Source organism: Terrapene carolina, unplaced genomic scaffold, assembly GCF_002925995.2.
Source record: "Terrapene carolina triunguis isolate 2854851 unplaced genomic scaffold, T_m_triunguis-2.0 Scaffold114, whole genome shotgun sequence".
Classification (NCBI taxonomy): Eukaryota; Metazoa; Chordata; order Testudines; family Emydidae; genus Terrapene; species Terrapene triunguis.
Window position 1 is genome coordinate 368,382 of NW_020664465.1, and position 22,774 is coordinate 391,155.

Genomic DNA, 22,774 nt, shown 5'->3' on the forward strand with positions numbered 1-22,774 from the left:
CCCCCCCCCCGTAATAAATTAAACACAGTTTTTCATATATTTAACACCATTATAAATGCTGGAGGCAAGCGGGGTTTGGGGTGGAGGTTGACAGCTTGCGACCCCCCCCAGGTAATAACCTCGTGACAACCTGAGGGGTCCCAACCCCCAGTCAGCGACGGCTTTAGGCCGATTCCCTGGAATCAGGCCCCGCGGGTAAGAGGGCCCCACGCCTTAGGCTCACCTGGCAGCGGTCTGCTCAGGTGGCATTTCAGCGGCGGGGGAGGGGGGGGGTTCGCTCCAGGGTCTTCGGCGGCATTTCGGCGGTGGGGGGTCCTTCAGTGCCGCGGAAGACATGGAGCGGACGTCCCGCAGCCAAAGTGCCACCGAAGACCCGGACCGCCGCCGGGTATTCCAAGCGGGACCCGTAGGTCCTAAAGCTGGCCCTGCCCCCAGTTTGAGAACCCCTGCCCTACCTTGATCTGCACACACACAGCTCCTGCACTGCACACACACAGCTCCTGCACTGCACACACACCCCCACAACCCCTACATTGCTCTGCATACACAGCTCCTGCACTGCACTCCCCCCACAACCCCTACATTGCTCTGCACACACACAGCTCCTGCACTACACCCCCCACAAACCCTACATTGCTTTGCATACACACAGCCCCTGCATTGCTCTGCACACACACACACACACACACAGCCCTAATTGCTACCTCCCCCCACACCTCCTGTATTGCAACATCCTACACAGCCCCTGCATTCCTTCCCCCCATACACACACAATCCCTACATTCCTACACACACACACACACAGAGTCCCTGCATTGCATCACACACACACACACACTGCTGGCATTGGTCCCCACACCTCCCCCCATTTACCAGCCCTCTACAGCCTAGCCTGGGGTCCCCACACTGCCCACCTCGCCCACTCCTGGGATCCCTTTTTAATTCCATGCCCTGCTAGGGTTGCCAATATCTGTGTTTCTCCAGGATCGTCCCTTCGTAGCTGTCCTGGAAAGTCGGTCTGTGAGCCTGGTACACGCTACCAGCTGTCCAGTGTGATGGGCTCAGGACCATCGCAGCTGTCCCATGTTTTTGCATCTCAGAGGTGACAGCCCTACAGACCTCCCAACAGTCTTGGGTTTTGTGGGACTGTCCTGCTTTGATGCTTTGACACCAACCGCCATGTCCTGGTTGAAGCAGCTCCTGTCCCATGGGGCTGGCTGGGCTCTGTTCCCTGCTCCAGGCGTTGTGCCCTGACTCCTGATGCATGGGGTTGAAGCTGTGACGGGTTTCCCCTGGGGTGCCACCTGGAACTGGGATTCCACTCACACTGTGCTTCTGTGACAAGCTGTAGACCACTCCCAGATTTACACTCTCACCAGCATATGCACAGGCAGGGACACACCCAGCTGCAGTTACATGCAGGCTGACCAAACACTGCATGAACCAATAGCAATAGAGAGGCTACAGCCAAGATACCCCCCAGCTTCCCAGCCTAGGCCCCCAGAGCTGTACTGCCCTGCCCTGGTTGAAACTCCAACCAGTATAAATTTATTACCTGGAGAGGATGTGGAGAGGAATATGCAACAAACATGTGTTAACCAAGTTGAGATTTTTCCCCAGACACTTCACTTAAAGGCACACTGGTTTAGATTAAAACATAAAACAAGTTTATTAACTACAAAAAGATAGATTTTAAGTGATTATAAGGGATAGCAAACAGATCAAAGCAGATTACCTAGTAAATAAACAAAAATGCAAACTGAGCCTAAGATACTAGAAAGCCTGTATATGAATTAGCTATTTCTCACCCTGACTCATGATACAAGCAGACTTGCAGGTTGTCAAGGCACAAGCTGCACTTGCTTTGCAGCTTGGGCTTCCCACCCCCATTCCAAGTCCTTTTCTTCCAGAGTTTCTCTCACGTGCTGAGTTGTGGGGGAGTGAGGAACAATAGATGATATCACTCCCTGCCTTATATAGCTTTTCCATACAGCGGGAACCATTTGTTTCAGACTTGGGTCTCAGACCAGTTTGTGGAAAACAGGTACCCAAAATGGAGGTCAGAGTCATGTGCCCTGGTCACATACCCTTGCAGAGTCATAGCAGCCATTACTTACAGGCTGTCTGGAGCGTTCTCAGGAAGGCTCACCAGGTGGAAAATAAGCTTCTCCTAAGGCCTGTTGTTTTTCCTACTGGCCCATTACCCTGAATAGGCCCTTCCCAACCAGCTATCTAGACTGGAAGCATCTTCCCGAGTGGGAGTTACCCAGGTGCAACTACATTTGAAATACAGATACATAGTCAATATTCATAACTTTACACACAAAAATGATACATGCATACAAAGAGGATAATCATATTCAGCAAATCATAACATTTCCAATGACACCTCATATGATTCATCTTGTACAAATTGCATCATAATTATGTCATAATCATCATAATCGTCCCCCTTTGATGAATATGGGGTGTAGTGTCACAGAAGCAATGCTCGTATTTAGCCTGGCCCCGTTGAGGGGGGAGTGGGGACACAGCCAGGCCAAACACTAACGTCGCTGTGACTCCGTACACCAGGTAAAAGGAAGTGAGTGGGCACGTGGCCAAAAGAGCCAATCAGAAGGCTAGAACTTTTTAATATTGAAACAAAGATTCCCCTTTTTGTCTGTCTGTGGTTGTTCTCCCGGAGAGAGGGGACAGGGCAGAGCTATGGTGTAAGAAGCTTGGGGCCAGGTATGAAAAATCCTCAGTATCATACCTAGAAACTACTCATTTGGAACCCCAGGTATGAAAGTAGATTAAGAAATGTTTAGGAAGACGCATTTAGGTTTATCTCTTTTTATTTCTTTATGGCTTGTGGACTCCTCTGTGCTAACCCCAGGTGCTTTTGTTTTGCTTGTAACCTTTAAACTGGACCTCAAGAAAGCTATTCTTGATGCTTAATCCTTGTAATTGTTTTTTTTAAATCTAGCAAAAGCCTAAATTCCCAGACTTAAATTTTATTAATTAAAAAAAGAAAGAGAATACCTTTTTTAAGAGTAGAATTGGATTTTTGTGTCTTAAGAGGTTTGTGCACATGTTGTTTAATTACCTGGTGGCAAGAGCTGATTTCCCTATTTTTTTTCTTCTTTCTCAGCTCTTGCTCGGAGGCAGGGAGGAAGGTTAAAGGGCTTGAAGGTACCCCACAAGAAGGAATCCCCAAGTGTGCCTTTCTGGGCCTCAAAGGGGTTCTGCATTTGGGTGGTGGCAGCATCTACCAATCCAAGGTCAGAGAGAAACTGTAACCTTGGGACTTTAATACAAGCCTGGAGTGGCCAGTATTAATTTTTAGAATCTTTGTGGGCCCCCTCCCACCTTCTGCACTCGAAGTGCCAGAGTGGGGAATCAGCCTTGAAAGGGGCCTAGGACAGAAAACGCAGAGCCTTGAGCCCTGCAGAGTTAGCTCAGAGCCTTGAGCCCGGCAGAGCCCCAAGCTCTGCCGGGCAGAAGCCCCTCCTGCTCCCCTGAAGCCCAGACCCCCCCCACCACTGCTGGGCCCTGGAGTTTTTAATAGCACGTTGTGGGGACCTGAAAGAAAAAGGTTGAGAACCCTTGTTTTAGCAGACAACTGGCCAAGCTCCCTACTATGCTTACAAAAGATCCTATGGCCCTTTTAATGTCCACAGTGAGCAGACAGGATCTCAAATTTTGTTAATGCCTCAAGCAAGAGACCTGAACAGCTTCAGACCGATAGCATTAATTTATCTGCAGTGGAAGGAGGAAGAGATGAACCAATCCTGGACAATGAGGATTTAAAATCTGATGTTTACATCACTAAGGCAACACCAGCCTGAAGGCCTCAAGACACACACAGGCTAGTAGGTTAGCAAGGCCCAAAAGCCACATGTCACTCCTACTACACTCCATGATCGTAGCTGAATGCTGGATTGGTGAACACAACCGGTAACAGACACTTTGATAAAGTCAGAGCTGAAAAACATCTGCTACAATCCAAAGGTCAGAGCTGAAGGTTTGACACGCCTCAGCCTGCACTAATTGGGGGAAGGGAGATAGGTGGTCTGGCAGGCAGGACCATGATCTAACAGGAATACTCTGGAGTCCTCTCTCCAGGTTGGAAATTACAGGTCTTGGTAAAGTCCTTAAAGAGAGGTAGGCAAATAAAACCCAGGAGTCCTGACTCCCAGTCCCCCATCTCTACAACTAGATTTGACTCCCTTGTTCTAACTACTAGTTCATACTCCCCCAGAGTTGGGAATAAAACTCAGGGGTCCTGACTCCCAGCCCCCCCCCTTCTAACCCACTAGAGTTGCTCCTAAATTTCAACAGTTTTGCTGTTATGTAGAGTTTAGTTCCCTGGGCAAGGGATTTCCCTTCCTCTGTAAGAAGTCAATCTCATACCAGCTCATTGCTCTCCATATCTGGAACATGGCATTGGTCCAAAGCAATTGTTTCCTCCCAGCTCATCAATTCCATTTTCATCCTAAAATGAAGGGATACAAACAGTGGTTTAGGATACACAGACCAAAACCTGGCAATCAGACCACATCCAACCCCACCACAGTTATGTCAGAAAAGAGGTTTTTAAAGATTACATTAGAGACAGGAGCAAAATTGAGGTCTGGAGGGACCTTCAACTTCCATCCTTCCCCCAAACGCATCCGCCACACACCGCGTGGGCAATTTCACTATTCCCAGCAGCAGCATTTCTGAACCCCAAGTCAAACCCGCTCCCAGCTCATTCTGTACCCAGAAAAAGGCTGCTAGTGCTCGAACACACAGCAGAAGTAGGAAGGCACCTTCCTAACCCTGCTCCCGCCGCAGCAAGGACATCCTTTGTTCAGCCTTCACCGGCTCCCCCACCATGTGCTTTTTCCTCTTAAAGGGACACACACCTGTACATAAAACTCCTGCTGTTTATTATGGTTCGGTTATAGCAGGACGAGCGGGTCTCAGGACTTTGCTCTCCCTTCCAGAGCTGGGAGCAGAATCTACTGGATTAAAGGGCAACATTAAGCGTCAGAACTCCGGGGTTCGCCTCCGAGCTCTGCATCACACTCCCTGCCTGCCCTGAAACAAGTCACCAAATCATTTGGGGGGTGGGGAGAGGAGAGGGAGAAGAGAGGAGTATGAGAGATATAACAAACTCTTTCCACAGCATGCGTGACTTCATGCAGACCTGAAGAGGAACACTGCAGACAGACACACAGTAATTTATTAAAACACAGGGACAAATTGTGCCATCTGTTTCACCCAGATACTGTGAGTTCAATGGGAATTTCAGAGGTGTCACTGAAGATCACACAGCACAATCTCACAGTTTTAACAGGCCACTAATCCCCTGCCTTTGGCCCCACCTAAAAGGGTGTCCTATGGATTATGAATTCAACAGCCTCACGGCCAAATGAAAAGCCTCTCTGGGAACACCGCTCTCCACCACATACAGTCTTAACACGTGTTCCAATCCTAACACATGGGTGGACTGCAAAAATTAAACCCAGAATAGCAAACGATTCAAACCGCATTCAAGATCTTGCAATTTACCCACCACGCTAGCCTAGGACTCGGAATATAGAAACAGTATACAGGAAGTATAGTGATGATAAAAGAGAGACAGATAAGAGGAAGTGGTAGGTGGGACAGGGAAGAGAGCAGCTTTGCAATTGGCTGAGAACATAAACAAACATAAATCAGTCAGTGTTATTTATCTGAATGAAGTGAATGAGAGACAGAAACATTAATCTGTGGCTTCAAACCATGTTTCTAAAGACCTTTACAGAGCTGGTTTTAGGAAAATTTGTGTGACAGAAATCCGTGGTTTTCTGTGAAATCTCAAAGAGTTTTCAGTCTGTATTAGAGAATGCAATCTTGAGCCAACATTTGAAAAGCTAGGCTGGAGTTTTCAGAGGCACTGTCCAGAAATCCTTATGTGGGCTGTAAATTGGGCTGATAGTCAAAAATACTGAGCAACCCTGCTCAACATTTCTGAAAGTCACTTATTTAGGAGGCTAAATCAGAGTTTAGGAATCTGAATTTAGGCTCCTAGTTTTAAAAAATTTAGCCCTGAAATTTTGGGGTCATTTTGATCTCCAAACCCCTTACAAATAGTGTAATATCAATAAACCTATTTCACATTTAGGGTATGTCTACACTACGAGAGTAGTTCGATTTTACTTAAATCGAATTTGTGGAACCGATATTACAAAGTCGAACGTGTGTATCCACACTAAGGACAGTAATTCGACTTTGTGAGTCCACACTAACGGGGCAAGCGTCGACATTGGAAGCAGTGCACTGTGGGCAGCTATCCCACAGTTCCCGCAGTCCCCGCTGCCCATTGGAATTCTGGGTCGAGCCCCCAATGCCTGCTGGGGCAAAAAATATGTCGAGGGTGGTTTTGGGTAACTGTTGTCATCCAACCGTTACTCCCGCCCTCCCTCCCTGAAAGCGCCGGTGGGCAATCAGTTCACGCACTTTTCTGGTGAGTGACAGCACGGACGCCACAGCACTGCGAGCATGGAGCCCGCTGCGACCATCGCTGCAGTTATGGCCGTTGTCAACACATCGCACCTTATCATCCACCTTTTCCAGAGGCAGATGCTGAGAAATCGGGCGAGGAGGCTATGGCAGCGCGGTGAGGACATTAAGTCTGAGAGGGGCACAGACCTCTCACAAAGCACGGGACCCCACACCGTGAACATCATGGTGGCAATGGGTCATGTTGATGATGTGGAACTGCGATTCTGGGCCCGGGAAACAAGCACGGACTGGTGGGACCGCATAGTGCTGCAGGTCTGGGATGAATCACAGTGGCTGCGAAACTTTCGGATGCGGAAGGGAACTTTCCTGGAACTTTGTGAGTTGCTGTCCCCTGCCCTGAAGCGCAAGGACACCCAGATGCGAGCAGCCCTGACTGTCCAGAAGCGAGTGGCCATAGCCCTCTGGAAGCTTGCAACGCCAGACAGCTACCGGTCAGTCGCGAACCACTTTGGCCTGGGCAAATCTACCATGGGGGTTGCTGTGATGCAAGTAGCCAATGCAATCGTTGAGCTACTGCTGTCAAAGGTAGTGACCCTTGGAAACGTGCAGGTCATCATAGATGGCTTCGCCGTGATGGGATTCTCAAACTGCGGTGGGGCTATAGATGGAACTCACATCCCTATCCTGGGACCGGACCACCAGGCCAGCCAGTACATTAACCGAAAGGGCTACTTTTCAATGGTGCTGCAAGCACTGGTGGACCATAGGGGACGTTTTACAAACATCAACGTCGGATGGCCGGGCAAGGTTCATGATGCTCGTGTTTTCACGAACTCTGGTCTGTTTAGACGGCTGCAGGAAGGTATTTACTTCCCGGACCACAAAATAACTGTTGGGGATGTGGAGATGCCTATAGTGATCCTCGGGGACCCAGCCTACCCGCTAATGCCCTGGCTCATGAAGCCCTATACAGGCGCCCTGGACACTGAAAAAGAACTCTTCAACTACCATCTGAGCAAGTGCAGAATGGTGGTGGAGTGTGCTTTTGGACGTCTCAAGGGGAAATGGAGAAGCTTACTGACTCGCTCTGATCTCAGCGAAACCAATATCCCCATTGTTATTGCAGCTTGCTGTGTGCTCCACAATCTCTGTGAGAGCAAGGGGGAGACCTTTATGGCGGGGTGGGAGGTTGAGGCAAATAGCCTGGCTGCTGATTACGCCCAGCCAGACAGCCGTGCGATTAGAAGAGCACAGCAGGACGCGCTGTGCATCCGGGAGGCTTTGAAAGCTAGGTTCCTCAGTGAGCAGGGTAACCTGTGACTATTAAGTTTGTTTAAAGAGAAGCTGAACCTGCCCCCGTTGCTTTACCCAGTTAATGTTGACTATCCTCTCCAGATACATACCCCCCTCACCCAGTTGCCCCCCTTCCAACACACCTTTAAAAATAAAATAAATGGAACTTTGTTCATTAACACCGTTTTCTTTATTAAGGGTTTCGTAGTAAAGGGTTGAAACTGGGATGCAGACTGTGGTGAAGAGCGGGTGTAGTGATGGAAAGGACGCTTCTAAACTTGAGGAATGACAGGCTCCTGTTCCTAGAGCGGTCCGCAGTGGTGGACTGGTTGTTTCAACGGAGCCTGGCACCCCTCCTTTTCGGGACTCTGTGTGGGGGCTATGTGACTTTGTGGCGGGGGAGGACGGTTACAGATCCCCTGCTGCGTGGCTCTGTGATCCAGGCTAAGGACCACTGCATAAGATCTCTAACCGCCCTCCCCCGCCACAAAGTCACATAGCCCCCCAACACACAGAACATGAAAACCACCTCCCAGACTGACCAGGGTGCCTAGTTACTGCAATGTGTGTGTGTGACCTTCTGCTGAACCTGCCCCCGTGTCTGTACCCTGGTAAAGGTGACTGTCCTCTCCAATTACCAACCCCCTTCCGCCCCCTTCAAACACACTCTCCTCTAAAAGAACATGACGGAAACAGTAATTAACAGAAACGTATTTTTTATTAGCAACTACACAGTTAGGGGATGAAAGTGGGACGGGGGCTTGGGTGAGGCGGGAAGGAAAGGACTTATCACATTTTTGGGAATGAGAGCCTTCTGGTACTTGAGCAGTCTGCAGGGGTGGAGTGACAGTTTTCACGGCCCCTGCTACCCGTCCTTCTTGGGACTTTGGGTGAGGGGGGTATGGGACTTTGTGGCGGGGGAGGGCGGTTAGAGATACACTGCAGCGGGGCTCTGTCCTCCTGCCTCCGGTCCTGCAGAACATCCACAAGGCGCCAGAGCATGTCCGTTTGCTCCCTCATTAGTCCAAGGAGCATTTGAGTCGCCTGCTGGTCTTCCTGCCGCGACCTCTCCTCCCGTTCGCTGTGTGATTGCTGGTATTGCGACATGTTCTCCCTCCACTGTGTCTGCTGGGCCGCCTCGGCTCGGGAGCAGCCCATAAGTTCTGAGAACATGTCGTCCCGTGTCCTTTTCTTTCTCCGCCTAATCTGCGCCAGCCTCTGGGAGGAGGATGCCGCTGTAGGTCGGGAGACAGTCGCAGCTGTGGGATGGGAAAAAGGGAGTGAATTCCTCACAAAGATAAATTTTTGTGAACAATGAACATAGTCTTTCTCTGTGAACAAGACCATGCACAGCACCTATCACATGCGCACTCAGGACAAGGTCGAATTTTCGGACTTCGCATTTAGTGCCTGGGGTCTTGCAGTGGAGATCAGACAAACGAGGCAGGACAGCGGAATTCGGGTAGCAGGCTGACATGGTAAGCCGTAGACTTTTGGCTGCTTAAAACTTAAATTATAGCACTGCCCTCCTTTCACGTTCAAAGCAATGCTCCTAGCGTTGGCCAGTTCCTGCTGCCAGCAATCCGGCAAGCATGAACTCTGCCCCTGTCCCACCCCCTTGCGGCTGTCCCCGGGAAAGATCCCTGTATGCTGCCCCTCTCACGTCTCCACCGCGTGGCTGTAAACCGCCGGTTACAGTTATGTAAAGGAACAGGCAAGCAGTCCCAATACTAACATTCCCCTAATTCAAAGCAGATCACCATGAGTGACATCACTCTGCTGAGGATTTCTGAGACAGAGAAAGACCGCATGCTGTGTGAAAGCCAGCAAAAACCAGGGCCATATGCCTCCATGCTCTGCAAGGCAATGATCCCAGAGTACTTGATGATAGCCTGGCGCAGAAAAGTTTCCTACCACGGAGGACACAATAAGGCCGCTCTCCCCAGGAACCTCATGCAAAGGCTTTCCAATTACCTCCAGGAGAGCTTCGTGGAGATGTCCCATGAGGATTTCAGCTCTATCCCCGCACATATAGACCTTATTTTCCAGTAGCTGCACTGGCAAGGACTAAAAAGTAGAGCGCCTAGGGCAAAGTAATCATGATAAACCAGACATTGTTAAAAGCAACAGAGGGTCCTGTGGCACCTTTAAGACTAACAGAAGTATTGGGAGCATAAGCTTTCGTGGGTAAGAACCTCACTTCTTCAGATGCAAGTGAGGTTCTTACCCACGAAAGCTTATGCTCCCAATACTCCTGTTAGTCTTAAAGGTGCCACAGGACCCTCTGTTGCTTTTTACAGATTCAGACTAACACGGCTACCCCTCTGATACCGGACATTGTTAGATTCTTTTGCAGTAGTTGCACTGCCAAGGACTAAAACGTTAAGCGCCTAGGGCAAACTAATCATGAAAAACCCATTGTTAATATTCCTGTTCTGTTCAAAATAAATGTTTACATGTTTAAAACACTTACCGACTGATCCTTCCCCTGATTCAGGGTTCGGGTTAATGCCTGGGGAGGGTTGGTAGGGGATCTCTGTGAGGGTGATGAAGAGATCCTGGCTGTCGGGGAAATCAGCGTTGTAAGCGCTGTCGACTGCCTCATCCTCCTCATCTCCTTCCTCATCTTCCCCGTCCACTAACATCTCCGAGGAAGCGGCCGTCGACAATATCCCATCCTCAGAGTCCACGGTCAGTGGTGGGGTAGTGGTGGCGGCCGCACCTAGAATGGAATGCAGTGCCTCGTAGAAACGGCATGTCTGGGACTGGGATCCGGAGCGTCCATTTGACTCTTTGGTCTTCTGGTACCCTTGTCTCAGCTCCTTGATTTTCACGCGGCACTGTATTGCATCCCGGCTGTATCCTCTCTCTGTCATGGCTTTTGAGATCTTCTCGTAGATCTTTGCATTCCGTCTTTTCGATCGCAGCTCGGAAAGCACGGACTCATTGCCCCACACAGCGATCAGATCCAAGACTTCCCGATCAGTCCATGCTGGGGCCCTCTTTCTATTCTGAGATTGCATGGTCACCTCTGCTGGAGAGCTCTGCATCGTTGCCAGTGCTGCTCAGCTCGCCACGATGTCCAAACAGGAAATGAGATTCAAACTGGCCAGACAGGAAAAGGAATTCAAATTTTCCCGGGGCTTTTCCTGTGTGGCTGGTCAGAGCATCCGAGCTCGGACTGCTGTCCAGAGCGTCAACAGAGTGGTGCACTGTGGGATAGCTCCCAGAGCTATTAGCGTCGAATTCCATCCACACCTACCCTAATTCGACATGGCCATGTCGAATTTAGCGCTACTCCCCTCATCGGGGAGGAGTACAGAAATCAAATTTAAGAGACCTCTATGTCGAACTAAATAGCTTCGTTGTGTGGACGGGTGCAGGGTTAATTCGATTTAACGCTGCTAAATTCGACATAACCTCCTAGTGTAGACCAGGCCTTATATAGCACTTTGGATTTTCCTCATTCTTAAGTCCCAGGACTGGAAAATACAGAAAGATACTGGCAGTAGAGAGTCAAATTTCTAAAGGTCCATTAGGCACCTAAAGATGATGAAAAGTACCTAGTGGGATTTCAAAAGTACCTAGGCACCCTAACTTCCATAGGCACCTAACTCCCTCACAGGCCTTTGACATTCCTAATATATATCCAGATTCTGAGTCAACAAAGGCTGTGGGAGGCTTCTGCAATGCAGGACTTCAATAACATTTGTGGGTAACATAAATGTGGAAAAACTTGGCAAAATCTGCAAAGGAAAATAATAAAATCCCTTGTGTACCATGCTTCCTACCAGACTGTGCTCTCACTTACACTGACATAACCCCATTAACTTCAGTGGAGTTGCTCCAGGTTTAAACTGGTGTATTTCATAGCAGAATTTTCCTTTCCGTGTGAAGCCCAAAGGTAAGCATTATTGTCGCCATTTTGCAGGTGGAGAAACAGGCTCTGAAAGAGGTAAAGGCGCAGATCCTCAAAGGTATTGAGGCGTATAACTCTCACTGGGAATTAAGCACCTAAATATCTGTGAGATCTGGGCCCAAGTTACTTGTCTGAGTCACTGGCCCAGCTGAAAATAGAACCCAGGTGTCCTGATTCATTCTCCTCCCAAAGTTGGGAATAAAACTTAGGAGTCTGGATTTTCAACCTCCCTCTCATCCTCAGCAGTGAAGCCAGAAGCAAAGAATTCATTTAGCTTCTCTGCAATGGCCTGGTCTTCCTGGAGTGCTCCTTTAGCACCGCGATTGTCTAGTGACTCCACTGATTGTTTGGCAGGCTTCCTGCTTCAGATGTACTTAAACATTTTTTTGCTGTTGATTTTTGAGACTTTGGCTAGTTACTCTTCAAATTCTTTTTTGAACTGCCTAATTATTATACTTGACCTGCCAGAGTTTGTTTCTTTCTATTTTCCTCAATAGGATTTAACTTCCAATTTTTAAAAGATGCCTTAATGCCTCTAACCGCCACTTTAATTTTTTTTTAAAAAGAAAGAGAAGTACTTGTGGCACCTTAGAGACTAACAAATTTATTTGGGCATAAGCTTTCATGGGCTAAAACCCACTTCATCAGATGCATAGAGTGGAAAATACAGTAGGAAGATTATATATATATATATATACACACACACACACACAGAGAACATGAAAAGATCGGGGTTGCCTTACCAACTCTAACGAGACAAATCAATTAAAGTGGGCTATTATCAGGAGAGGAAAAATCACGTTTATAGTGGTAATCAGGATGGCCTATTTCAAACAGTTGACAAGAAGGTGTGAGTAACAGTAGGGGGAAAAATTAGCACGGGGAAATAGTTTTTAGTTTGTGTAATGACCCATCCACTCCCAGTCTTTAGGCCTTATTTGATGGTGTCCAGTTTGCAAATTAATTCCAATTCTGCAGTTTCTCGTTGGAGTCTGTCTTTGAAGTTTTTTGTTGAAGAATTGCCACTTTTAGGTCTGTAATTGAGTGTCCAGGGAGGTTGAAGTGTTCTCCGACTGATTTTTGAATGTTGTAATTCTTGACATCTGATTTGTGTCCATTTATTCTTTTGCGTAGAGACTATCCGGTTTGGCCAATGTACATGGCAGAGGGGCATTGCTGGCACATGATGGCATATATCACATTGGTAGATGTGCAGGTGAACGAGCCTCTGATGGTGTGGCTAATGCGATTAGGTCCTATGATGGTGTCCCTTAAATAGATATGTGGACAGAGTTGGCAACAGGCTTTGTTGCAAGGATAGGTTCCTGGGTTAGTGTTTTTGTTGTGTGGAATGTGGTTGCTGGTGAGTATTTGCTTCATGTTGGGGGGCTGTCTGTAAGCAAGAACTGGCCTGTCTCCCAAGATCTGTGAGAGTGATGGATTGTCCTTCAGGATAGGTTGTAGATCCTTGATGATGCGCTGGAGAGGTTTTAGCTGGGGGCTGAAGGTGACGGCTAGTGGCATTCTGTTACTTTCTTTGTTGGGCCTGTCCTGGAGTAGGTGACTTCTGGGTATTCTTCTGGCTCTGTCAATCTGTTTCTTCACTTCAGCAGGTGGATATTATAGTTTTAAGAATGCTTGATAGAGATCTTGTAGGTGTTTTTCTCTGTCTGAGGGATTGAAGCAAATGTGGCTGTATCTAAGGCCTTGGCTACACTGGCGCTGTACAGCGCTGCAACTTGCTGTGCTCAGGGGTGTGAAAACGCCCCCTCCCCGAGCGCAGCGAGTACAGCGCTGTAAAGCACCAGTGTAATCAGAGCCTGCAGTGCTGCACTCTCACTCGCAGCGCTGCAAGCTGTTCCCCTCGGAGAGGTGGAGTACATACAGCGCTGCGAGAGAGCTCTCGCAATGCTGGCGGCGTGACTACACTCGCGCTTCACAGCACTGCTGCGGCAGCGCTGGGAAGTCCCGAGTGTAGCCAAGGCCTTAGAGCTTGGCTGTAGACAATGGATCGTGTGATGTGGTCTGGATTAAAACTGGAGGCATGTATGTAAGTATAGAGGTTAGTAGGTTTCCGGTATAGGGTGGTGTTTATGTGACCATTGCTTATTAGCACTGTAGTGTCCAGGAAGTGGATCTCTTGTGTGGACTGGTCTAGGCTGAGGTTGATGATGGGGTGGAAATTGTTGAATCATGGTGGAATTCCTCAAGGGCTTCTTTTCCATGGGTTCAGATGATGAAGATGTCATCAATGTAGCGCAAATAGAGTACGGGCGTTAGGGGACGATAGCTGAGGAAGCGTTGTTCTAAGTCAGCCATAAAAATGTTGGCTTACTGTGGGGCCATGCGGGTACCCATAGCAGTGCTGCTGACTTGAAAGTATACATTGTCCTCAAATGTGAAATAGTTGTGGGTGAGGACAAAGTCACAAAGTTCAGCCACCAGGTTTGCCGTGACAGGATACTGTTCCTGACAGCTTGTAGTCCATCTTTGTGTGGAATGCTAGTGTTGAGGGCTTCTACATCCATAGTGACCAGGATGGTGTTTTCTGGAAGATCACCAATGGATTGTAAAAAGCGACAAAGAGTCCTGTGGCACCTTATAGACTAACAGACGTATTGGAGCGTAAGCTTTTGTGGGTGAATACCAGATCCAGACTAACACGGCTACCCCTCTGATACTTGACACAATGGATAATAGTTTTATCAGGAAGTCTGTGGTGTCTCAAAGATAGCAAAGAGTGCTGGTAGCGTAGGGCCTGAGGAGAGAGTCTACATAGCCAGACAATCCTGCTGTCAGGGTGCCAATGCCTGAGATGTTGGGGCGTCCAGGATTTCCAGGTTTATGAATCTTGGGTAGCAGATAGAATACCTCTGATCGGGGTTCTAGGGGTGTGTTTGTGCAGATCTGTTCCTGTGCTTTTTCAGATAGTTTCTTGAGCAAATGGTGTAGTTTCTTTTGGTAACCCTCAGCGGGATCAGAGGGTAATGGACTGTAGAATGTGGTGTTAGAGAGCTGCCTAGCAGCCTCTCGTTCATATTCCAACCTATTCATGATGACGACAGCACCTCCTTTGTCAGCCTTTTCGATTATGATGTCAGAGTTGTTCCTGAGGCTGTGGATGGCGTGTTCTGCACGGCTGAGGTTATGGGGCAAGTGTTGCTGCTTTTCCACAATTTCAGCCCGTGCACATCATCGGAAGCACACTATGTAGAAGTCCATTGTGTTGTTTCGACCTTCAGGAGGAGTCCACACACAATCCTTCTTTTTGTAGCGTTGGTAGGGAGGTTTCTGTGGATTAGTGTGCTGTTTAGAGGTGTGTTGGAAATATTCCTTAAGTTGGAGACGTCAAAAGTAGGATTCCAGGTCACCGCAGAACTGTATCATGTTCGTGGGGGTGGAGGGGCAGAAGGAGAGGCCCCAAGATTGGACAGACTCTTCTGCGGGGCTAAGAGTATAGCTGGATAGATTAACAATATTGTTGGGTGAGTTAAGGGAACCACTGTTGTGGCCCCTTGTGGCATGTAGTAGTTTAGATAGTTGAGTGTCCTTTTTCCTTTGTAGAGAAGCAAAGTGTGTGTTGTAAATGGCTTGTCTAGTTTTTGTAAAGTCCAGCCACGAGGAAGTTTGTGTGGAAGATTGGCTTTTTATGAGAGTATCCAGTTTTGAGAGCTCATTCAAAAACACTAACCCAGGAACCTATCCTTGCAACAAAGCCTGTTGCCAACTCTGTCCACATATCTATTCAAGGGACACCATCATAGGACCTAATCATATTAGCCACACCATCAGAGGCTCGTTCACCTGCACATCTACCAATGTGATATATGCCATCATGTGCCAGCAATGCCCCTCTGCCATGTACATTGACCAAACCGGATAGTCTCTATGCAAAAGAATAAATGGACACAAATCAGACGTCAAGAATTACAACATTCAAAAATCAGTCGGAGAACACTTCAACCTCCCTGGTCACTCAATTACAGACCTAAAAGTCGCAATACTCCAACAAAAAAACTTCAAAAACAGACTCCAATGAGAAACTGCAGAATTGGAATTAATTTGCAAACTGGACACTGTTAAATTAGGCTTGAATAAAGACTGAGAATGGATGGGTCATTACACAAAGTAAAAACTATTTCCCCATGCTAATTTTTTCCCCTACTGTTACTCACACCTTCTTGTCAACTGTTGGAAATGGGCCATCCTGATTATCACTACAAAAGTTTTTTTTCTCCTGCTGATGATAGCCCACCTTAATTGATTACTCTCGTTATAGTTGGTATGGCAATACCCATTTTTTCATGTTCTCTGTGTATATATATCTTCTTACTGTATTTTCCACTCCATGCATCCGATGAAGTGGGTTTTAGCCCACGAAAGCTTATGCCCAAATAAATTTGTTACTCTCTAAGGTGCCACAAGTACTCCTCGTTCTTTTTGGGGCAACATAACTTCCGGTCACTGTTCCTGGATGGACTCTAATACCGCGCTCACCAGGGCAACATAACTTCCAATCATTGTGCCCCCATGGAACCCTATTATGGTGGCACCAGGGCAAATTAACTTCCACTCCCTGTTCCCCATCAGGCATCTCCCGCTGCAAGCCTGGGTGCAGCTGGGAACGGGAGACGCCCACGCTTCCACTGGCAGGTTCTGCTGTGCCGGGCGAGCTATTCTGGGGAGAGCGGGTTTGGGGTCTTGAGGGATAGGCGTCCTCCAGGCGGGGCCAAAATGTCGCCCTAGACCCCGCAGCTGCTGCCCTGCCCCACCCTGCCAGGGAGTGACCCGCGGGCCCATCCGGATGTAACGCCTCTGCTGCCCGTTCCCCAGGGGCTTGGGCAGGTCCTGGCCTGGGAACACCCAGCGCCTGTGTGTGGCACTGCTCAAGTGCACCAGGGTTTGCACCAGCCTGACCAGACCCTCTATGGGTCCAGTCGTGTAAAGTCCACGGTTCTGCCCTCAGACACCGGACACAGGGGCGGGGGCATGTGCAGTGCAGTGGCTGTGCATGTGCAGAGCAGTGCAGGATCTATGGGGGTGTGTGCAGTGCAGGAGCTGGGTGTGTGTGCAGAGCAATGCAGGGGATTTGGGGGGTGGGGAAGTGTTCTGTCCTCAGACACCCGAGTCCTTGGGAATCACTGACAACAAAGTCTGCAGCATAAACAAGTGTCCAGGTGCTGTTAATGAGCAGTTGAGTCTCCAAATTGCACCAAGACAAGCAGTCTTCACAGGTGTTGGGGGGAATTGGGGTCAAGTGTTGGCATCATTAGCATGGCTCGCTGAGTTCCTCTGTGGGGCTTTTCCTTCACAGGTTCAAAGGCAGGAGTGTTTTGTCATCCCCGGATTACAAACTGGGAAACAGAGAACTCTTTCTAATAGCCGTTTACTAGCAGGTGGTGTGTGTGATGGAGGCTGTGACGTTTTACTCCATATTCTTTATGAAAATATGCTTATGATATGAATATGACATAACTGAGATATACTTTATGCAAGATGGCTCACATGAGGTATCACTGGAAAGGTTATGATTTACTGAATGTGATTATCCAATGTGTATGCCTGTGTCATTTCTGTATCTGAAGTTTCACCCCAACCAACCCTTCAGGTACAACAATGGAAAAGCCAGACAGGGCTAATGGGCCATTAGCGATGACAATGGACTGTGAAAAAGTTCAGTCTTCCTGTGGACTCTCCACAGAGCCTGGGAGCTTTTGCGGACAAAATACTTCCAGCCCTGCAAGCGGCATAAGCTTTGTTGGCAGGAGAGCGCTTTTTTAAGTACCTGCGAAAGACAAAAGTTTTGGCAACAACTGTGCAGTGTAGACATACCCTGAGAAAAAACACCTGGAAGCTTTATTACTGGGGGCAGAAATAATGAACAATCAAACCCAGTGTCTTCATTTTAATTTCAAGAGTAAGTTTCCATATTATTCTAAATAAGGAGGATTTTTGGCCACATATTTGTAGATTTACTATGAAACAAGTGATTTTCTGTCCTTACACAGCATCTGCATGCTTTGCCCTAGGGAGAAGGCTATTGAAAAAGAAAAGCAAACAGGGAGAGACAGTGAAGTAGCTTCCTACTCCGTAAAGGCTCCATCACACACACCACCTGCTAGTAAATGGCTATTAGAAAGAGTTCTCTGTTTCCCAGTTTGTAATCCGGGGATGACAACACACTCCTGTCTTTGAACCTGTGAAGGAAAAGCCTTGTAGAGTTGCTCAGCCAGCCACGCTGATGGCGCCAATACTTGACCCCAATTCCCCCCTACACCTTTGATAGCTGCTTGTCTGGGTGCCCTTAGGAGCCTCAACTAATGAACAGCGCCTGGAAACCTGTTTATGCTGCAAACTTTGTTGTCAGTAACTACCAAGGACTATGGTGTCTGAGGGCAGAACACCCCGCCACACACACACAAATACAGCCCCTGCATTGCTCTGCACACACGCACCCAGCTCCTGCACTGCACACACACCCCACAGCCCCTGCATTGCTCTGCACACACACAGCTCCTGCACTACACCCCCCACAACCCCTACATTGCTCTGCACACACACAGCACCTGCTTTGCTCTGCGCGCACGCGCGCACACACACACACACACACACACACACAGAGCTCTTGCACTGCGCTCCCCGCCACAGCCCCTGCATTGCTCTGCACACACATCCCCTGCCCATTGCTCTGCACACACATAGCCTTGATTGCTCCCTTGCATTCCTTCCCCCCCATATACACACAACCCCTCCTGGGATCCCTTTTTAATTCCATGCCCTGCTAGGGTTGCCAAATGTCCATGTTTTTCCAGGATTGACCCTTCGTAGCTGACTTGGGAAGTCGGTCTGGGAGCCTGGTACGCGCTGCCAGCTGTCCAGTGTGACGGGCTCAGGATCATCGCGGCTGTCGCATGTTTTTGTATCTCAGAGGTGGCAGCCCTACAGACCTCCCAACAGTCCTGGGTTTTGTGGAACTGTCCTGCTTTGATGCTTTGACACCTACCCCCATGTCCCGTTTGAAGCAGCTCCTGTCCTGTGGGGCTGGCTGGGCTTGGTTCCCTGCTCCAGGCATTGTGCCCTGACTCCTGGTGCACGGAGTTGAAGCTGTGATGGGGTCCCCCCAGGGTGCCACCTGGAACTGGTGCCACCTGAGCCCTCTGACCCACCAGCCTGGGCTCCCTCTTACACTGTGCTGCTGTGACAAGCTGTAGACCACTCCCAGACTTACACTCTCACCACAGCATTTGCACAGGCAGGGACACACCCAGCTGCAGTTACATGCAGGCTGACCAAACACTGCATGAACCAACAGCAATAGAGAGGCTACAGCCAAGATCATAATTATGTTATTTTATACCATAATCGTCCCCCCATGATGAATATGGGGTGCAGTGTCCCGGAAGCAATGCTCATATTTAGCCTGGCCCTGTTGAGCGGGGAGTGGGGACACAGCCAGGCCAAACATGAACGTCGCTGTGACTCAATACACCAGGAGTCATAGCACAACACCTGGAGCGGGGAGCCTAGCCCAGCCAGCCGCACAGGACAGGAATTGCCACTGTAGGGTGAGTATGGAATAGGCTTGGTCTGCAACTCCCCCTCCACCCCCAACAGCCCACCAGGCACCCACCCACTCTGGGGGCAGCACCTCACCCCCCAGGGGCCTCCCACCCCTAGGCAGCACCTAGCCCCCACATCCCCAGGCCTCCTTTCCCCTGGAGGCAGCACCCATCCAACTTTAGCCACTTGGAATATTGGCAGGTATGACTCTACCCCAGCCTGCGCTGCCCACCTAGGGTTGCCAACTTTCCAATTTCTGAAAACAGGACACCCCTGCTCCGCCCCCTCCCCAAGATTCTCCTCCTCTCCCCCCACTCACTCCTCTCCCTTCCAATTAAAACAAAAACACCTAAACCCCAAAGCAGGAATTGTTGCAGAAAGTGGCATGTTTGCTACCCCCTCTTTCAATTTTAACCTTACCTTCACCAATCTTAACCTTACCTTCACCAAAATCACATTTAGATTAGGTGAAACATTCCTCTCTACGGAGATCTCTGTGCTGTACAGAGAAAAAGTTCCATGGCTCAACTAAGCAAGTCCTGTAATAACCCCAACAAGGCAGCGGGTATTTAGGACCCTCTTTAAGACACATCATTGAGGGGGAAATGTAGGGAGAAAGAGATACTGACTCTACTGAGTTAAACCTCCAGCACCTCCCCTCCAAAAAAAAAGGTTCCTAAATAAGTTAAAGACCTTTAAATAAGCTCTAATACTGACACAATGACAACCACCCCCCCCACCCCCTCAAACACACACACACTGGAGGCGAGGATGCAGCGCACAGTAATTCCAGGGTGTTGGGATCCGGGGGTGGATTGTGGTCTCTGTGTTTCTCCTGGGAGGGGAACCGGCTCTAGGTCCTGCGGGGAGGGGACAGGTGCACGCCCGAGAAGGGGAGTGAGGCTCAGAGCCAGCAGCTGAAGGGGCTGGCTGGGGACACAGCAGCTCCGGGCTGTGTGTGCGGGAGGGGGTTGGCAGCAAAGTGAAATGCTACTTGCAGCCCTCTCCCCCCACCAGGGGGCCAGCAGAGCCCCTCAAACTTCGGGAGCAGGGATCCTCCCACTGGGGTTGAGCGGGAACCTCCTTCCCCACGGTATGCCCCGGGCGCCGGGCAGGGGCTTGCTGGTGCATGGACGGGGGAGACGTACCCTCCCCGGCCACTCATCTGTGCAAGGCAGGAGCTGGCAGGTTGCTGCCTGGGGGCGCTGGGGCAACAGCGGGAGCGGGGGGAGTGGTGGAGCCCAGACTGCTCTGGGCACGCTCTCGCTGCCCATCACTGCCACTGCTGCTGCCACCGCTGCTGATGCTGCTGCCACTGGAGGAGGCGGGCTGTCGGGCAAGGAGGCTCCGTCACAGGCAAGCGCTGGGGGAAGCAATGGGGGATCATGGTTGCTTGCTGCTCCCGCTGCCGGCTCTGTGCCGTGGCCCCCTTGCAGTGCCTCCCTGCCCACCAGCCCGCCTGCTTGGCCCCAACTGTTCCGGTGCCCCTGCAGGTGGTAACCAGACTTTTGGGGTCTGATCTGTGTTTCTGACTGGACACTGTCAGACCGGATTTTCTGGTCGAACACTGGACACCTGGCAACCCTACCCCCTCCCCAGGTTGTGCACACCCTGTCATTCACCTCCCCTGATTTACATGCACTCCCCTGCAACCTGGCCTGTGCTCCCCAAGCCACCCACCTCCCTCCCTCCTGTGATCCTTCCCTGATCTCACACACCCACGCCCAACCCGCCCTACCCATGCTGCCCGCCTCCCCCACTGCAGAGATCCTTGATCCAACTAGAAACCAAGATGCAAAACATCAATTTTTCTTTCTTTTTTTGCTAATCTTATTTCTAAGAGGGTGAACAACCTATTTACAAAGGTCACTTGTTACAGTGCACAAATCCATTGGCTGTGAGATGTCAAAACTGACCCTGCTTCTCCCATTGTGGGGCCGAAATATTATAAATCCTGGTGAAAGTGAGGGGTAAATAACACTGGTCTACAATTTTTGAGAAGTCTTCTGCTTCAGAGATAAAATGTGCTATTTTTTATGTATTTTGATGTGCTGAATTCAAATATGACAATTAAAACAACTGATTGGCTACTGTTTCTAAGATATTTAAGTTTTTACATTTTATGTCTATGTATATAGTGTAGATAGTAGAGTTTTAATCATAAATTGTAAACCTAGGTCTTTTCATGTGTTATATCTCACCTGTCCTGTTTATGGAACACTTTAAAAATCAGCAAAAGGGTTATATAAATAAAATTTATTATGAAACAAAAGGCAAAAAACTATTCTGTACATAGATTAGTCCTATTCAGTGTCTACTCGGCACTTCTTGGCTTGTCTCTTGTATTCATTAAATGGAGCATCTCTTGTCACTGTCCAGCAATAGTCTGCAAGCATTGATGGGCTCCATTTGCCCTGATAGTGTTTCTACATTGTTGCAATGTCCTGGTGAAATCGCTCGCCGTGCTTGTCGCTCACTGCTCTGCAGTTCGGTGGAAAAAAATCTAGATAAGAGTGCAAAAAATGTATATTTAGTGACATGTTGCAACCAAGGCTTTTTTATGCCTTGAGGAGGTTTTCCACCAACAACCTGTAGTTGTCTGCCTTGTTGTTTCTGAGAAAATTTATTGCCACTAACTGGAAGGCTTTCCATGCCATCTTTTCCTGGCCACGCAGTGCATGGTCAAATGCATCATCTCGAAGAAGTTCACGAATCTGAGGACCAATAAAGACACCTTCCTTTATCTTAGCTTCACTTAACCTTGGAAATTTTCCACGGAAGTACTTGAAAGCTGCTTGTGTTTTGTCAATGGCCTTGACAAAGTTCTTCATCAGACCCAGCTTGATGTGTAACAAAATCTTCCTTGATTCAATAAGTGGTGGATGCTGAACACTTTTCCTCCCAGGCTCCAATGACTGTCGGAGTGGCCAATCTTTCTTGATGTAGTGGGAATCTTTTGCACTACTATCCCATTCGCAGAGAAAACAGCAGTACTTTGTGTATCCAGTCTGCAGACCAAGCAAGAGAGCAACAACCTTCAAATCGCCACAAAGCTGCCACTGAAGTTGGTCATAGTTTATGCACCTCAAAAGTTGTTTCATGTTGTCATAGGTTTCCTTCATATGGACTGCATGACCAACTGGAATTGATGGCAAAACATTGCCATTATGCAGTAAAACAGCTTTAAGACTCATCTTCGATGAATCAATGAACAGTCTCCACTCATCTGGATCGTGAACGATGTTGAGGGCTGCCATCACACCATCAATGTTGTTGCAGGCTACAAGATCACCTTCCATGAAGAAGAATGGGACAAGATCCTTTTGACGGTCACGGAACATGGAAACCCTAACATTACCTGCCAGGAGATTCCACTGCTGTAGTCTGGAGCCCAACAGCTCTGCCTTACTCTTGGGTAGTTCCAAATCCCTGACAAGGTCATTCAGTTCACCTTGTGTTATGAGGTGTGGTTCAGAGGAGGAGGATGGGAGAAAATGTGGGTCCTGTGACACTGATGGTTCAGGACCA

At 48.9% G+C, this 22,774-nt stretch overlaps 1 protein-coding gene across 1 annotated transcript in view; it reads left to right on the forward strand.

Moving 5' to 3' along the window:
- Positions 1-334: 334 nt before the first annotated feature.
- The window catches only part of LOC112114895 (olfactory receptor 4Q3-like), a 34,126-nt gene continuing 11,686 nt past the window's right edge, over positions 335-22,774 (forward strand). Inside the window, exon 1 of the mRNA XM_029911727.1 lies at positions 335-406. Coding sequence (XP_029767587.1) covers positions 335-406 — 72 coding nt within the window. The remainder of the gene's footprint in view (positions 407-22,774) is intronic.